Here is an 18,533-nt window from a genome sequence, read left to right as displayed (position 1 = left end):
TGAAATACCCCCCACAAACCATATATTCCTAAAAAGTGCACACCTGCAGCTATTCAGCGGCGTCATCCTTTCCTTCGTACGTGGAGAATTGTGGTCGCAGCACCCCGTAGTAGCTTGCGGTTTAGCCTAAAATAAAGAAAAAAATTGAGACAAAGTTAGATTTCTCCCCAAAATTCCCATGAAAACTACAAAAAACCTACCAAATATCAATCTGCAACTTGTCCTGAACAAAACGATACCACACATGCATGGGTGCACTTAGAGGCGCGGCCTCTAAACACCCCAAAACAAGGTCAATACACAAAGGCAATTTCAGCTGGAAGATTTGGGGCTGCGCTCGAAGTGCACACCTTGGAGTTTCCCAGCCTAAACACCCACTTACCTGTGAAATACCCCCCACAAACCATATATTCCTAAAAAGTGCACACCTGCAGCTATTCAGCGGCGTCATCCTTTCCTTCGTACGTGGAGAATTGTGGTCACAGCACCCCGTAGTAGCTTGCGGTTTAGCCTAAAATAAAGAAAAAAATTGAGACAAAGTTAGATTTCTCCCCAAAATTCCCATGAAAACTACAAAAAACCTACCAAATATCAATCTGCAACTTGTCCTGAACAAAACGATACCACACATGCATGGGTGCACTTAGAGGTGCGGCCTCTAAACACCCCAAAACAAGGTCAATACACAAAGGCAATTTCAGCTGGAAGATTTGGGGCTGCGCTCGAAGTGCACACCTTGGAGTTTCCCAGCCTAAACACCCACTTACCTGTGAAATACCCCCCACAAACCATATATTCCTAAAAAGTGCACACCTGCAGCTATTCAGCGGCGTCATCCTTTCCTTCGTACGTGGAGAATTGTGGTCGCAGCACCCCGTAGTAGCTTGCGGTTTAGCCTAAAATAAAGAAAAAAATTGAGACAAAGTTAGATTTCTCCCCAAAATTCCCATGAAAACTACAAAAAACCTACCAAATATCAATCTGCAACTTGTCCTGAACAAAACGATACCACACATGCATGGGTGCACTTAGAGGTGCGGCCTCTAAACACCCCAAAACAAGGTCAATACACAAAGGCAATTTCAGCTGGAAGATTTGGGGCTGCGCTCGAAGTGCACACCTTGGAGTTTCCCAGCCTAAACACCCACTTACCTGTGAAATACCCCCCACAAACCATATATTCCTAAAAAGTGCACACCTGCAGCTATTCAGCGGCGTCATCCTTTCCTTCGTACGTGGAGAATTGTGGTCGCAACACCCCGTAGTAGCTTGCAGTTTAGCCTAAAATAAAGAAAAAATTTGAGACAAAGTTAGATTTCTCCCCAAAATTCCCATGAAAACTACAAAAACCTACCAAATATCAATCTGCAACTTGTCCTGAACAAAACGATACCACACATGCATGGGTGCACTTAGAGGTGCGGCCTCTAAACACCCCAAAACAAGGTCAATACACAAAGGCAATTTCAGATGGAAGATTTGGGGCTGCGCTCGAAGTGCACACCTTGCATTTCTTTAGTCTAAACACCCCCTTACCTGTGAAATACCCCCACAAACTATATATTCCTTGAAAGTGCACACCTGCAGCTATTAAGTATCACCATCCTTACTTTCCTACATGCAGAACTGTGGACAGAGTTCTCCATAGAATTTGAAGTTTGGCGGGAAATAAAGAAAAAATCATCCAAAATCAGATTTCTCCCCAGTATTGCCATGACAACTAAAAGAAACCTACTTAACATCAATGTAGAACTTCTTCTGAATAAAATGATACCCCACATGTATGGTTGCACCTAACGACCCAGTCTCCAAACACCCTAAACTGGTACAATAGCTATATTTTGGGTTGTGCACACCTTACAGTTTTTCAGTCTAAACACACCTTACATCTAAAATACCCCCCAAACTATATATGCCTTGAAAGTGCACACCTGCAGTTACTCAGTGGCGCCTTCCTTGCTTCCAACATGCAGATCTGTGGGCGTAGTTCTCCGTAGAAATGCGGTTTGACCTGAAAAAAAAAAAAAGTTCCAAAGTTAGATTTCCCGCCAAAATTGCCATGGCAACTAAAAAAACCTACTAAATCTCAGTCTTCAACTTCTACTGAACAAAAAGATACCCCACATATATGGGTGCATCTAAAGAGGCAGAAACCAAACACCCTAAAACTGAGGCAATAGCTAAATTTGGGGTTGTGCGCTCAAGATGACATCTTGCAGATTTTCCCCCATTACCTGTGAAATACCCCACAAATTGTATAAGTACTGAACATACACACCTTTAGTTTTGTAGAAGTGCTGTCCTTGCCATTGTATATACAAACTTCTGAAGGCTATTCTTCACAGAATTACACGGTTACAGATTCATCATTTGATTTCTCTCCAATTTCCCCAAAGACGAGTAATAAAAAGTTACTTACCTATATCAGTTTAGTGGAGCTTCTTTGGACCTTTTGTTTCATCCGTACTCATGTCATCGGCAGTGCTGTTTTTTCTTCGCTTTTTTTTTAGGGGGGGGGGAAGGTACTTTTAGAACACTAAATCTGCACATTTATGGAAAACAACCAACCTCCGTAGGCTACACCACCACAACAAAAGTGGTAAAGTAAAGAATATAATGGCTATATAAGAAGCTGACCCTAAAGGCAGAGACACTTGGTCAGATTCAGGGAGATTAGTTGCCCGGCGACAAATCTCCTCTTCTTTGGGGTGACTAATCTCCCCAAACTGCCTTCCCTAGACTAGAATTTAAATCCACGGCGGGATGGCACTCTGAGCGCTTCATTTTCCGAAGTCGTCCGAAGTTTCCTCATGAGGCAACTTCGGGTGACTTCGGAAAACAAAGCACTCCAAGTGTCATCCCGTCTGCGATTTACATTCTAGCCGGTGGGAAGGCAGTTTGGGGAGATTAGTCACCCCAAAGAAGGAGATTTGTCGCCGGGCAACTAATCTCCCCTAATCTGACCATGTGTCTCTGCCCTAAACCTAGCCTAAACAAAACTCTGCAGATGTGGACAGATGGCATTTCAAACTTTTAGGATAGGTTTAGGGCAGAGACGCATGGTCATATTCGGGGAGATTAGTCACCCGCAAACAAATCTCCTCTTCTTTGGGTCGACTAATCTCCCCAAACTACCTTCCCCTGCCTTCCCTAGACTAGAATTTAAATCCACGGCGGGATGGCACTCGGAGCGCTTCATTTTCCGAAGTTTCCTCAAGAGGCAACTTCGGGTGACTTCGGAAAACAAAGCACTCCAAGTGTCATCCCCTCGGCGATTTACATTCTAGCCGGTGGGAAGGCAGGGGAAGGCAGTTTGGGGATTTTAGTCGCCCCAAAGAAGAGGAGATTTGTCGCCGGGCGACTAATCTCCCCGAATCTGACCATGTGTCTCTGCCCTAAACCTATCCTAAAAGTTTGAAACGCCATCTGTCTACATCTGCCAGTAAACCATAACTTTATTTGCAGAACTGCAAACCCTGAATGTGCCAAGATTACTTTACAAAAAAAGCTGAAGCCCCTACTAACCAAGATTCTAGGGAAACCTAATATACTAGTAAAACTTTAATATGTTGCTCAGAAATACAGCGTTAGCAACTGCACTGAAATGTGAGCTTATGAGGTATCAGTAAAGAAACATATGTGGCATCAGAGAGACGAAATCATCAGCAGGCAAGATGAAATTATCTCAAGAGTCATCACGCACCACACATTTTTAGGCGCCCTTGTCCTTCACCTACACCTCAAATAACTACACCTCCCAGTGCAGCAGGGAAAAAAACACCAAACTAAAAACAAAAGAAAAATCCTACTATTGCCCTGAACACATATAAACCAAATGCATACAATATACAATTTCCAAAGGGGATACCAATTCTTGTTATACAGTATAGCCAATCAGTGCACACAACAATTTATATTTCAATAGTGTAGCTGCGTATGGTATATTTCAAAACATGGTTTGAAACATAACCCAGGGTTGCGAGGGCACTTTGGGCAATAGTACCGTGTATCTCGTCTGATACCCCTTTTGCGGCACACTTTGCAAGCTTTTTGTGCAAATTGCTTGCCAGGAGTGGGTGGAAGAGTGTCGATAAAGTGCTTCCCAAGCAATCGGGCGACATTGTCACTAGCAGGCATCTCGGGCACTACCTCCTCTACACCACCAAACAACAGGGCAGGGATTATCTGCAGCTGGTACTTATAATATGACAATTTGGGGCCTGGTACTGCTGCTTTATACACAACATAGGAATTTCGAAGGGCCACTTGAATCAAATAAATACCAACTTTTTTGTACCAGGCCCTTGTTTTCCGGGTGGCGTTGTAGTAATGTTGGACTTGATCGGTTCTATCAACACCACCCATGTTCTTACTGTATTCTTTGCAACAGAGAGGTTTGTTTTTAGGGGGCCTGCCAACTCTCTGTTCTGCAATTACTGACGCGTCGTGGATTGTCGTCAGCATGAATACATTTCTTGTGTCGCGGTATTGGATGGCAAGGAGCTCATCATTTCGCAGGGCATAAATTTCTCCACGACTCAATTTTTTGGTTATCAGATCCCTGGGCAAACCTTTTCGGTTACGATTTACAGTGCCACAGGCTAGGGTGTCCAAGCAATAAAGGGTTCTGAATAGGAGGATGCTTGTATAAAAGTTATCCACATATAAGTGGTAACCTCGGCCCAGAAGTGGAGTGATGAGCTCCCATACAATTTTGCCACTGACAGTCAGGTCAAGGGGACAACCAGGGGGGTCCAATTGGGAGTCCTTGCCCTCGTAAATCATAAAAAAACTGGTGTACCCCGAGCTGCTTTCGCAGAGCTTATAAAATTTGATCCCATAGCGGGCACGTTTGCTTGGGATGTACTGCCGGAATTTTATGCGCCCTTTGAAGAGGAGAAGTGATTCATCTATACAAATATTTTTGGAGGGGGTGTACACTTCTCCAAAGCGCTGTGACAGGCTATCTATAAGGGGCCTCAATTTATGTAGCCTGTCATGTCCCGGCTCATTAGGGGGTACAGCAGTGGCATTGTTGTTGAAATGAAGAAACCGGAGCAGTAGCTGATACCGGTTTCTGGGCATCGTGGCTGAAAAAACAGGGATAGACAACACTGTAGTTGTATCCCAGTAGGACTCCAAAGAATGAGCTTTTACGAGACCCATTGCTAAAGTGAGGCCCACAAACCTCTTGATCTCGTTAACATCTGTGGGATGCCACGCATGTGCTCGAGCATATCTGGGTAGGGGATTTTGGGCAAGATGTTGCTCGGCATACAAATTCGTATAGAGGACCATATCCTGTAGGATGGCCTCCGTCAAAAATAATTGGAAATAATCAATTGGTTCGAAATTTCTGGTGTCCACCTTTACACCTGAGACTGCAGTAAATGGGGGGATTTCAGGATGAAAATTACCAGGAGGCCCCCACGCAGGCTCTCCTCCAGCTGCAGCATCAGCCCTATCGCCCTCTCCCTCATCCTCAACACCCTGATCAACCTGATCATCCAAATCCTGCTCAAGCTCCATGGCCTCCTCAAGGGCAGTAACGGTGCTGCTACTCCCACCTGGTGACTCGTCAGTAGACGAGTCACTATCTGATGGCACATACTCAGAATCAGAGTCAGAGTCACTAAACTCCTCTGAGCTAGATGCCATGCACAGAGCAGCTGCCTCTTCAGCTGAAAAAAACCTTTTGGCCATGTTGCCAACAAAATCTATAGCTTACAATCAGTGAAATACAGTACAGTAAACAAAGTAATCAGAAATGGGATCTGCAGTCAAAAAAAAAAAAAAAAAAAGGCTGACAGCCTACTCTACTCACCAAGGCAGAGACTATAGAAGAAAAAAAAACTTAATATAAACAAATCTGGCAAAGAAAAAAAGGTCAACCTCTAAACTCCCTAGAACGTTCTAGGAACAGAAACCACACTAATTTATAGTACTTACAATAAACAGCTAATAAAACACCTATCAACCAACAACTTCAATCAAAAATCAACAGATTGAACAGTGATTATTACCTGATCACTAGTTACACAACAATATGGACAGGTTTTACAAACTATGAACAGAAACAGCAATAATGAACAGTAATATAACTATATGACCAACTCAATAAAATCAATGAAAAATTCAATAAAACAGAAAGTGATTATGCGGTGTGATTTACCACTAACAGCTTTGCAAACACAGAAACTACTCACCAAGGCAGAGACTTGAGAAAGAAAAAAAAAAAAAACTCAATATAAACAAATCTGGCAAAGAAAAAAAATGAACTCTTGAACTCCCTGCAACTCCCTGGATCTTTCTAGAACATAAACCTCACTATTCTATAGCAATTATAACAATAACAGCAAATAAAACACCTAACAAATTCAATCTGATCACTAGTCACACTATGAAATGATTCAAGTTAAGGACACCTAACCACTAGCGTAATAAACCTAACGCAAGCAGTAAAAAGTAATAGAGATGAAAATTCAATAACTACAATAAAGATTGAGAACAACCAAAGATGATCAAAATGATCAGCAACACACAACTAAAATTTTAATAAAATACCCGAAACTGGGACAAAAAATGTACTATAACAAATGCTAGCAATAAAAGGTAATAAAGAACAAAGAAGGCACAATTCAGTAAATAATAAAAGAAACCAATCAAGATGAACAATAATCAAGATGGAAAACAATCGAAAGCCAGCAAACACCACAAACTAAAATGCTATAAAAATTGTTGAAAAGGGCAAAAGGAGTGAAATAAAAGTAATGGAAACAAAAAAAACACAAATTCAGTAAATACAATCAAAAACAATCACGAATAAGCAAGAAAATAGTAAAACACAGCAAATGAATAGCAATACAAATTATAAAGCCACTGGAAAAGCAATAAAATACAAAAAAAACAGTGATCAACAGTGACAACCACGGATTAGTGTGCAAAATACTACTGTATATGTGTATCAGGGTATGTGTGTGTGTGCTCAACTAACTGGAAAAAAATGAAACACTGCAAAAAAAAGTCAGATTATGCAAAAATGTACAATCAAGTGTGTGTAACAGGTGTGTAACAGGTGTACCTGGTTCAGGCAAGTCAGATCACGCTGGCACACGACACCGGGGGACCACAGCAGACAGCAGGAAGGCTCCTCGAAAATCCACGACCAACACAGTGAGGGGGAGGTGTTTGGGGACTGCAGTTTTATACTCCTGTAGCTGGCATCCCTTGATGACATCACTGGAGCAGGAGGGTCATCTTGGGGGTGATCACTGGGCTGGATTTAGCCAGAATATTTTTTGCCTAGGGGGGTTCAGGGAACTGGAGCAGCCTATCAGCAGCTGCTAAATCATCTTCTAATAACTCCTGCGACATGCTCCCACAGCAGTCCTCTTCTGATGATGTCACACTGCTGGAGGAGCGCCGTGGGAGCAATCAAAGGGCAGGAGGAATGATTTGGTGAGCGTGCTCGTTGCCTAGGGGGTGTATGCATCATGAGCCCCCTTGTATTTGCTCAAAATTTCCTTCTGGCGACTCCTGCGACATGCTCCCACAGCAGTCCTCTCCTGATGACGTCACGCTGCTGGAGGAGCGCCGTGGGAGCGATCGCAGGGCACCAGAAGAAGAGCGGTGAGTCTGCTCGTTGCCTAGGGGGTTTAGGCACCAGGAGCGCCCCTGTCTTGCTGCAAAATCGCCTTCTGGCGACTCCTGCGACATGCTCCCACGGCAGACCTCTTCTGATGACGTCGCTGCTGTTGGAGGCCGCCGTGGGAGCGATCGCAGGGCAGGAGCAGCAAGACAGGCAAGTATGCTCGTTGCCTAGGGGGTTATGCTGCCCGGAGCGCCTCTCTGCACTTCCTTTGCGGCTGAAGTGCAGAGAGACGGCGCTTCTAGTAAAGAACGTAGCTCCTACGTGTCTGGCACTTAGAGCCTTTTTAAGCCAGAACGTAGGAGCTACGTTCTTGGCACTTAAAGGGTTAAAGGCGCAGCTTTTGCTTTTTGCACTCTGTGTGCTCTTTCTATCTTTATTACTTCCTTCGTCTCCTTCTCTGCCTCCACTTCCCTCTTAAGGATTTTATTGAAAATGCCCTTCAAGACTGAACATATCTCTTCTTTTTGAACTGATTCAGGTAGTCCTCTGACCCTGATGTTATTCCTCCTGGACCTATTCTCTTGGTCCTCCAGATGCCTTTTCAGTTCCTCGATAGATGTGTTTTGATGGGATATATATTTATGCATAGCACCTTGATTGGAGGATAGCTTGGTAATGTTAGTTTCTGCTATATTCACTCGATCTGCCAGTGCCGTGATATCCCTTTTAATGTCTCTTAATTCCTCTTTAATTACTGAGGTCACTTCGTGCAGCATTTCTTGTATATTTCTTTTGGTGGGGAGCTGGGTGATATAGAAACGAAAGCTTTGCTCACCTCCGACGTCACTAACTTTTTCAAGGCTCTTGGCATAGCCCCCACCATCTCCCCTTTCCTCCACTGTCTCCTCCATTACTGCTGCTGCAGCTTTGGCTGTCACAGACTCTGCCCTAGTTTCTCCTAGGTACTCCTCCTGTCGCTTGATAATCCGTTTGGTGTTATGTTGTGCCTCCTCTGTGCAAAGTTGCGCTGGCGTTAATACCGGCATGGTATTGCGCTTGGTGTTACACTCAGCCTCTCCCATCTGACTTTGCACTGGCGCATATACAGGCGCTGGCGCTGTTAATGATGTTGGCGTGCATGTAGATGCTGGCACAGTCTTGCGCTCAATGTTGCACTCTACCTCTACCTCTGCCTCCTCCATGCGAATTTGCGCTGGTGCTGGCGCTGTTACTTGCCTAGTAATGCGCTCACTATATCCCTCTGCGATCTCCATGCGTCTTTGCGCTGGCGTGAATACGGGCGGCGAGAATGTTGTAGGTGCTGGTGTTTTTACAGGCGCTGGCGTCTGTACCGACGCCGGAGTTTGTGCCGGCGCCATCTTGGGGTTGGAGCGCTCGTTTTTCCTGAGGAACATCTGCGCTTTATCCCTAACTGGTGGAGCTAAGGGATCTAAGGGCTGGGGTTTCTTACTCACTGCCCTTCCCTTCTCCATTTTAGTTTTCTGGGACTTTTCCCCCAAGGCTGCCGTTTTCCCAGGCATTTTCACAGGCTGGAGCTACAGGTCAGTGGGAGAGCTCACACACTAGCACGCCATGCTGGCCCCAGTCAAGCCACGCCCCTCTCCTCTGCCATTCTGACCACTCGTATTCACTCTCCTACTTGTCAGTATGTAGTTCTTCAGTCTGCAGTATCATCGATTGCTTCCGAACAGGAGAGTCAAGGACAATATCTCAGTAGTCTTCCAACATGAGCAATCTTCCAGTTAAGTGCAAAGGAGAACGAATGGAAAGACCATTAAAATGGGCACACACAGTAACTGTCAGCTTTTGAATAGTGACCTGTTCTGAGCTCCCATCCTGTTTAGCAGTTTCTAACGTTTTACTGGTTCCTGGTTGGTCAATATATCTTCATGATAACCTCACAGATCATGCTTATAATGCCATTAATCACACACATAAGCCTGCATCTAGTGCTTTTAATGCAAAAGCTTGTACGAAGAACACAATTCATTTCATTAGGGAAAAGGGTGTATCATATTGTACAACTTAATCTATAAACAAAGCACTGAATACATTTTTCTGCACACAAAAAATGTTAAGGCCACTTAAGCCACTGAAGGATTTTCTGTTCCTCTAAAACTAAAGTTCTGATATTTGATGGTATGTACGTGATCATTTCCTTCTCATCACATGAATGGACTTTTATCCTTTTAAGGAGTGAGTGGGGATTGCTCTCTAGGGTTCATTTATGATTGAAAGTGCAATGTACATTATGCAATTTCAGATGCAAATCACCATTTTTTTACCCATAAGGTAGCATTTCCCCCATAATTCCAGAGTAAGTGTGGCTGCACTATGAATTGCTTCTGGTATACTTGGGCCTGATACATCAATATGGATGCAATTGCTCTTGCGTTTTGATTCAAATCAGGTGCAAGTTGCAAGTTTGCTTCACTGGATGCAGCATCTATAGTTGCCACCATTAATGAGAAGAGGCATGATGGATGCATTGGCAACCATCTAGAAGTGTTGTAGCATGTACCTTAATGAATTCCATTAATATGCATTCTCCATCTCAACCTGCACTTGCAAGTGAGTTCATAAATGGGCTCTGATTCCATCCTTCTTAGTTTGGTAAACCAAGTTAAATCAGGGGCTCCATTATACTGAGGGTCCAGAATTGCAGGTCACAAAGGGGATAAGCTGAACAAAGGAAGGGTTTTGAATAGTCAGGGCCAAATGGGCTGTAGTGTGGGTTGATGGCCAAACATCATATCTAGGATCCCATAATACTTGTTAACAGGTTGACAAGTCCAACAACCCAAATGGCCTGGTAGAGTAGGTGGGCCTTGGGTGAAAGCCCAGCCAACTATTAATTATGGCCAATGAATAGGACTGATCATATATTTTCCTGTATAGTATAGATATTCTTAGATATTTGTAATCAGTACATCATAGCACCAAAACTGAACTGCAACAAAACAGAACCAAATTCAGATTTCATTAAAAAGCTCATGTATTGTGCTATAAACAATACTAATAAAGATTATTTCAACTAAATCTCCATATTTCCTAGCTAACCAAGAAAATTGTTTCTTATATTACTTGTTGAACAAAACGGATGACTGACAGAGTGATCTTATTCTTGTGTTCTGACTGGAGACTGAAAATCTTTGCAGTGTGACACAGTGAAGACTTAATTCTTCTTATCACAGTTAGGTAGACAAGTAACATTTTCATATATCTTTACAATTCAAAGCAGTAAAATAGTTGCTTATCCAGCAGGTTTTCCCACAGGAGAAAAGTTCCTCAGATTGACCTTGCTGAATATTATTGTTTGAAACTGAAAAATGGAACACAACCAGTAAAACTAATGAATGAGACCTTCTGTCTCAAACAGATAATGATTTTGCATATAATCCCAGTATGTAAAGCAGAGATAGCTATAAATAAAAAATGTGTCTGGTCTTTTGTAAATTCATTGTTCAAATGATTAATATATATATACTATATATATATGTTAACTATTTGTAAAACTCAGAAACAGGTTCTGGATATAACTGTTTTTGCTCAATCAAAGTTGTGCTTCTTTATTTTCCCCTTACATACACAGCATTATTGAGTAGAAGGGTATTCTTCAGGAATAGTCAGGTGCTTCAGATGCTACAGAGTTACAACTCCTAGCATTTATCTTGTAAATTACCAGTTAGGGTTCGAGGACAAGAAAATGTATTTTATGTGTGCCTGATATGTTTCATGTTTAAACTTACCCCATAGCTTACTTTTTGTATTGCCTTTTAAATACCAGAGCTTTCCTGGCTTTAACACCAGGCAGACGTAAGGGAAGCACATGCTAGGAAGCTTGGTGGCCCTAAAGGTTCTTGAATCAGGATTTAATTATTGTATTATTAATATATGGTACTAATACATTATTATTTTTCTAAGGAAATGAATATAGTGTTTAAGTGCAACATATAATGCCTGTGGGCAAAATCTTTGATTGGTGAGTTTCCTTCCTTCCTATTAAATAACATATATATATATGATAAATGAAAAAATCCTAATGTAGGCAATAATGAATACTACATGGTGTTGGTTTGGCCTAAAAAGTATCTTTAAAAATGGCCCCTTTATTGGAGTTCCCTATAGATCTGCTGCGGTCCCTGTTCATGTTTAAAATAAGGGTTGGGGCATGTCCTAACTGTCCCTGCCAGAAGCATAGGAGGGGGGTAGCCAATCACAGCCTTGCAGTCAAACAAGCAAAGACAGGCTCCAGTTTCCTATCAGGTCAGCCTAGCTGCTGATTGGTTCCTATCCTATGCTTCCAGAATGGCATTATGTGCTTTTGCAACCTATTGTGCTTTTGCACTTGCACCCCCCTGGGTCAAGAATGACCCCTTTTCTGCTCATTTATTGCACCTTGCCTATAAATGAATGATCTGTTATTTCTGGCTGACACAGTTTACCAAAAATTCACAAAACAATATTTAGACATGTTCTGTTTAAGGCTATTCTGAATCTGAAATATTATACATGTTCATTAATTCTCTTTAACGATATCTAAAGGACTAGGGAGTGCCCTTGGGGCAAAATGTAAACCAGCAGAACAGACAGAATCCTTCAAATATAATTTATTTATGCAGCACTTTTCTCCAGTGAAAGGCAGAACACTTTAGAAATGCAAATTATGAAACCTATGAATATAGTATACTATATGTACAGAAAAAATGGAAAGATGCTATATCTTTTAGAAGAAATTATGTAATTTATTTTAATCTTAAAACTTAAATAAGTTATTTCTAATGTTTCAAAATTAAGGTTTTGCCATTGGGAATTTTGTTTTCCAAAACTCATACTAGAATTTTGCGATTTCTTAATTCTGCAGTCTGTTTTGCCAGAAAAAAATCCCCACTATCTGTTTCAGAAAAAGAAATTCATCAAATAATAGAAACAAAGACCTCCCCATCACTCTCCCAGTCTATTTAGTGAGCTGTTGGGTGCCATGTTTGAAGGAAATTCTTTTCTGTGAAGAACTGTTGTTAAAAACTAAAAATGTTTGCCTTAACTGTAATTTAATTTCTCCCTTTCCATTGACTCCAATGCATTTTTTCAGTTTTCTGAAATTTTCTGAGGTTCTGCAAACTTTTACGCAAAGGAAAATGGCTCATGTTTGCTCATGACTATTTAGTACTCAATAGAGTACCTGTACAAGGATTTGAGGCTGCCATGGAGAAAACCGTTAAAGAGGCAAAAGGTAAGTATTAATCAGTCTAAATACTACTCCTATATTCCTGGTATAAGATCCTAGGTACAGTTTGTTCTTAAAAAAAAACAAATTCTTGCATGAGATTTACTTGACTAGGGAATCTAAATTATTATGCGTGTGATTTTCAGTGTCTTCAGACTAGTTAAGTCTTTCTGTGTTTGGCCTGTTTTACCTGTCCTATGCTTATCCTAGTCATTGTCAAGCTGGCCTCATTGGTGAGGCACAAGAGATGTCCTTGCTTCATGTACATGGTACTATCTGGTGCTACTTTTACACAGAACCTTTAAAAAGTGCCAACAATATCAAGAGGCAGCTTTACTAAAGGGTGAAGTGAGTAAGGGTGGCGACGATTAACGTTAACGCTTTCAGGCACTTCACAGGTTTACTAACTGGCACAGGTGTACAGAGACAAACGCCAGCGGTCATTCGCACTCTATTGACAGGCTAATTTTTGCTCTGGTGAATGGACGTTTCTCCGCAAATTCACTAAAATGCGGATTTTACTGAATGTTACCTCTTTCACCAGACTTGCCTTCGCCAGCTCAGACCAGGCAAAGTGCATTGGAGTGCATAGATCTTCCTAAATCTTCTGTTACATACATCATATTTTTAGTGGAAAAAGTTTCCAAAAAACACTGGTGCCTTTTCCTTTTTTCAGAGTGATAGCCTGCAAAAGTCCTTAAATGTTTTTTTTGGGTAACCGGGTTACCCCATACATTTTCTAACATACAGAACACAAACTATACTCATATGAAGGGCATTAAAACAACTCTATTTTCTTTATTAAGGTTCCCTGGACTTGTGTAATGTAATGTATTTGCTGCAACATATACGTCTATTTAACTTTATAATTTCCCACCGTATGCAAATTAGCTTGAGCAAAGACCTCTAACGAAGTTGCGCTAGGCATAATTGAATGCTAGCGCATTTGATTGCCGAAGTAACGCTAGCGAAAATTCGCCAGCATTCGGCGCCCTGGACGCAACTTTGGATTTTAGTAAATCAGCGTTGTCTAAGCGAATTTTCGCCTGGTAAAGTATTGCAATGGCTGCAAAGCCGTCACTGGTGAATTTTCGCTGCCTAGTAAATTAACCCCGAAGATTTAAGGGTCATCTGTTCCTAGGGAGCTCAACGACTAAGGTCTGACACTGGTGGCATGATTGTAGGCAATGGCATTTAGCAAGGACAGTCATTTGAATACTGATAGATCTCATCAACAGAGGATTTGGTACACACAGTACTGGTTACTAATGGAAAGGGCTAATTAAATGACTTATTTGATGTAATATATTCCTTTGGTCTGCTAATAATTTAAAGCTCTTGTAGGAAGTGGCCTGTGCATGTTCTGTGTTTCATTTTGCGGTGACTGTAAATCTGTGTTATTTATAATGGAGTTGATTGCATGGATACTTGTCTGACAGCACCACACAAGCTTGTTGTCGTCTTGCCTTCCAGTGTTTTGCAAAACCAGCACTTTATAAGGAAGCCACAAGAAATGCATTCTCTTCCAGGCAACAGTTCAGATTTCATGCACTCTGTCACTGTTTCATTTGGGTTTTCTCAGTGACTGACAGAAAGTAGCCATGCCAATTAACTCTCAGCATGAGGCATCTGCATTTTATTTCTGACCATTATGCCTACAAAGAAGATTAAAATAGGAGGAGAGCAGATACAAAGTGTGACATTTGATACATTTCTCACAGATCATTTCTGGGTGCAGACAGTATGGAGCTCTTGCGGATAAGCCACAAATTAGACATTTTAACAGCTGTTCACTCAAGATATAACAGTCTTTATGTTAAGCCTAAACAAACAATGGCTTTTATGCTTGATGCTACGCCATGAACAGAATATGCTTGTGTTTTCGGGTAGATGTTGCAAATGAAGGCATCATATTGTATATGTAATTATCACAGATCCTTATTACACTGTTACACAAATTATAAGCACGTTGATCATACATCTTTAGGGCAATGGGGTATAAGTACAGGTATGGGACCTATTATCCAGAATGCTTGGGACGTGGGGTTTTCCGGATAAAGGATCTTTCTGTAATTTGGATCTTGAAAAAATCATGTAAACATTAAATAAATCCAATAAGCTGGTTTTGCTTCCAATAAGAAATAATTATATATTAGTTGGTATGAGGTACAAACTACTGTTTTATTATTACAGAGAAAAAGGAAATCATTTTTAAAATATGAATTATTTGATTATAATGGAGTCTATGGGAGACGGCCTTTCCATAATTCAGAACTTTCTGGATAGCGGGTTTCTGCATAATGGATCCCATACCTGTACCTTGTATTTTAAATGAATACAATTCAAAATACTACATAAATACTTTTCCTACCAGAGAAGACACTGACCAAACATATATACTCGAGTAAAAGCTGTCCCGAGTATAAGCCGAGGTACCTAATTTTACCTCCAAAAACTGGGAAAGCTTATTGACTCAAGTATAAGCCTAGGGTGAGAAATGCAGCAGCTTCTGGTAAGTTTCAATCAAAAAATTGAGGGTTTCTGCTCCCATTGGAGGTGCAGGCGTCTCGTCAACTATCCTTAGGCGCCGGTGACTATTCTTAGACGCCGGCGACCGTTTTTGCGCTTGACCAGAGTATAAGCCGAGGTTGAGTTTTTCAGCATATTTTGGGGGCTGAAAAACTCGAGTATATAAGGTACATAGGCATGGAAGTGGCATGTTCAGTTAAAGGGCATATAATAACAGTTACATCTCAAATATAGCCTGGTTCTCAGCTGATGCTTCACTTGTTATTTCTGTACAATTTATTAGAGGAGGATAGAAATATGGCAGCTTCCACTGCAGCAAATACATTCAAATATTCAGAAAATGAAAGCCCTTTGTATATAAAATAGTATACCTTTAAATGTACTTAATTATTTGCTTATGAGAAAATAACCATAGTTAATGTAATGTAAGCATCTCCAAACAGAACTTTTCAGTACTCAGTAGAATTAGAGAAACGTTATCTTTAATGACACATTTAAAAGCCTTATTTGGAATGACTCCAGCTTTCCATAGAAAAACCTTATTTCCTGAAAAGCATGATATTTCAATGAAAATAATTAAACCATATGTATTTAAGCAGCAATTGGCACAACCTATTCAAGTCCTGGTGTAATGAGCGGGAGCATTGTATCCAAGTGCTAAGGGATTCACTTTGCTGTCGTAGAACATCTGCCATACATTTAATTATTTAACTGACAATGATATTTATAATATATAATGTAACAGGCAAATGTCTATATGTATGCTTATTACAATCTATTTGTTATGCAGAATCTCTGACTTGCTCCTGTATTATTAGAAATAACGGAGGTCACACATATCACATTCACACATGCATAAAAATCAGACAAAAGTGCCACAGCTGTATAAAATCAGGTGCAAAATCACATATGCTGCTGTCACCGGCTACAACAGACATTCAGTTTTGAATCCTTTTGAAAATGTATACTGAGTAAATAAAAATTCATGCATTGCATCTATATGCATGTTTTTAAAACCAACTAACCAGTGTGTTTTTGTATGTTGCAAATAAAATAAAAAACATCCTTATATGCTTAAATGGGAACTTTAAACGTAACAATGGTCTTACTGTAGCTTAATGGCAAATCGAGGAAGCACTTGTGTAACTATTAGAGAAACTTCAATAAAAGTATTCCATAGAACATATCTGGTTCCAGCTAGATTGCATAAGATATACTGTTTGTGTTCCATTGTTTTTAGGGCTGTGACATACATGGGCCATAAATGTGGCCCATGTATGGTGGGACGGTAAAATTGTATTTAGATATTGGGACTCGGTAACATATTTTATTTTCAGAGTATTGCATGTTAGGGGCAGATTTATCAAGGGTCAAAGTAAAAATTCGAATTTTTAAATTCAAATATTGAGGTAATTTTAGCGACTAGGGAATAGTCTAAATTCTAATCGAATTTGAAAAAAAAATTGAAAATTCTAATATCGAAATTTATCACGTACTATCTCTTTGAAAATCAGACGTCTACTATTTGCCATCTAAAATCTGCCGAATTGCTGTTTTAGCCTATGGGGGGACCTCCTAGAACCTATTTGGAGTGATTTGGTGGACTTTGAAAAATCAATGTTTTTTTTGGAAAATACTTTGATTAGAGTTCGATCGAATACGATCTGAATTCAAATTGAATGATCGAATACAGCCTATTCACCTGAAGTTAAAAAAAACCAAAAACGTTTTTTTTTTTAAATAAATTTAATTTGGTCTTCTTTTATTCGAAATTTCCCATCACCTTGAAATTCAGCCCTTGATAAATCTGCCCCTTCATCTTGATTATGCTATTGGGAAAAAAACCAAAATATTTTTCTAGTGCAGCATATAAACTTTATCAATAGATTCTCATGGCAGCCAGGCTGATTATTGAGAGTAATTGGAAAAAAATCTAATTCACCTAAGATAATACATATAGCTATGAATGAAAAGCCTAGTTATATGTTGCAGAATGATATGGAGGCAAATGATAAAATTTGGATGCTGTAGCTAATCCATGAGAATGATCTGTTGCAGTTCGCAGCGTTTGCAGTTACATGTGTAAAGTCTATACACTAGCATAGAGGTTAGAGGGGTCGAAATGGAACTATATATATATATATATTGAGAGCTCTAATATTTATGTAGCCCAACCGTTATTTATAGATATTGGATTAAATATTTTTTTTGTGTATTGGTTTGTATTGTTTTGTCATTTCGTTTATTCTTTTTATGTTTTAAAAACGTAATAAAACATTTTGGTTAAAAAAAACAAAGTGCCACAGCTGTTTAAAATCGGGTGCAAAATAACATATGATGCTGTCACCGACTTCAACAGACAATCATTTTTGAATACGTTTAAAAATGAATACTGAGTGAATAGAAATGCACATATCGCATGTTTATATGCATGTTTTTTAAACCAACTAAATGGTGTGGTTTTGTATGTTGCAAATGCAACCTTCAATTGTCATGTGAATACACGTCAAACGCAAAACAAATGCAGGGTTCTTACACATAAGCGTTTGCTCGCACGTTTTGTCTGTGGTGGACGGATGCTTTCCACTGCAAGGAAACACACAAGTTAATGCAGCCCATTCTTTGCTATCTGAAGAATGCATTAAGAAACAGCATTTAACACACAAAAGGCAGTAAAAAAAATAATAAAATATGGCAACGTTTCAGATCTTCCTTCCTTTTTTTATCAAGTAAACATTCTATGGCTGTTACATCTTTTTTAAAGGGATACTGTCAAAAATGTTTTCAAAATGAATCAGTTAATGGTGCTACTCCAGCAGAATTCTGCACTGAAACCCATTTCTCAAAAGAGCAAACAGATTTTTTTATATTCAATTTTGAAATCTGACATGGGGCTAGACATATTGTCAATTTCCCAGCTGCCCCAAGTCATGTGACTTGTGCTCTGATAAACTTCAATCACTCTTTACTGCTGTACTGCAAGTTGGAGTGATATCACCCTCTCCCTTCCCCCCCCCCCAGCAGCCAAACAAAAGAACAATGGGAAGGTAACCAGATAACAGCTCCCTAACACAAGATAACAGCTGCCTGGTAGATCTAAGAACAACACTCAATAGTAAAAACCCATTTCCCACTGAGACACATTCAGTTACATTGAGAAGGAAA

At 40.3% G+C, this 18,533-nt stretch overlaps 1 protein-coding gene and 1 long non-coding RNA gene across 4 annotated transcripts; both read right to left on the bottom strand.

Annotated features, from left to right (window-relative positions):
- Nucleotides 1-470: 470 nt before the first annotated feature.
- Nucleotides 471-2,697, bottom strand: LOC121396864. Of its 3 annotated transcripts, none has more exons than XR_005963219.1 (3): nt 2,420-2,697; nt 1,932-2,011; nt 471-511 (listed from the first exon to the last, which is right to left on the bottom strand). It is a non-coding gene; the product is annotated as an uncharacterized LOC121396864 (long non-coding RNA). The 3 variants fall into 3 exon arrangements; XR_005963218.1 differs by lacking the exon at nt 471-511 and adding an exon at nt 863-896; XR_005963217.1 differs by lacking the exon at nt 471-511 and adding an exon at nt 1,231-1,281.
- Nucleotides 2,698-3,918: 1,221 nt separating this feature from the next.
- LOC121397308 (piggyBac transposable element-derived protein 4-like) lies at nt 3,919-5,703 on the bottom strand. The gene has a single exon (XM_041573926.1). The coding sequence runs from the start codon at nt 5,701-5,703 to the stop codon at nt 3,919-3,921; it is 1,785 nt and encodes a 594-aa protein (XP_041429860.1).
- Nucleotides 5,704-18,533: the final 12,830 nt, after the last annotated feature.

This window comes from Xenopus laevis, chromosome 8L (assembly GCF_017654675.1).
Source record: "Xenopus laevis strain J_2021 chromosome 8L, Xenopus_laevis_v10.1, whole genome shotgun sequence".
In the NCBI taxonomy this organism is placed as follows: Eukaryota; Metazoa; Chordata; class Amphibia; order Anura; family Pipidae; genus Xenopus; species Xenopus laevis.
This window is presented reverse-complemented; position numbering and strand designations above follow the sequence as displayed.

Excerpts from the sequence above, each read along its gene's own strand:
- LOC121397308 (XM_041573926.1), bottom strand. The coding sequence starts at position 5,703 with ATGGCCAAAAGGTTTTTTTCAGCTGAAGAGGCAGCTGCTCTGTGCATG.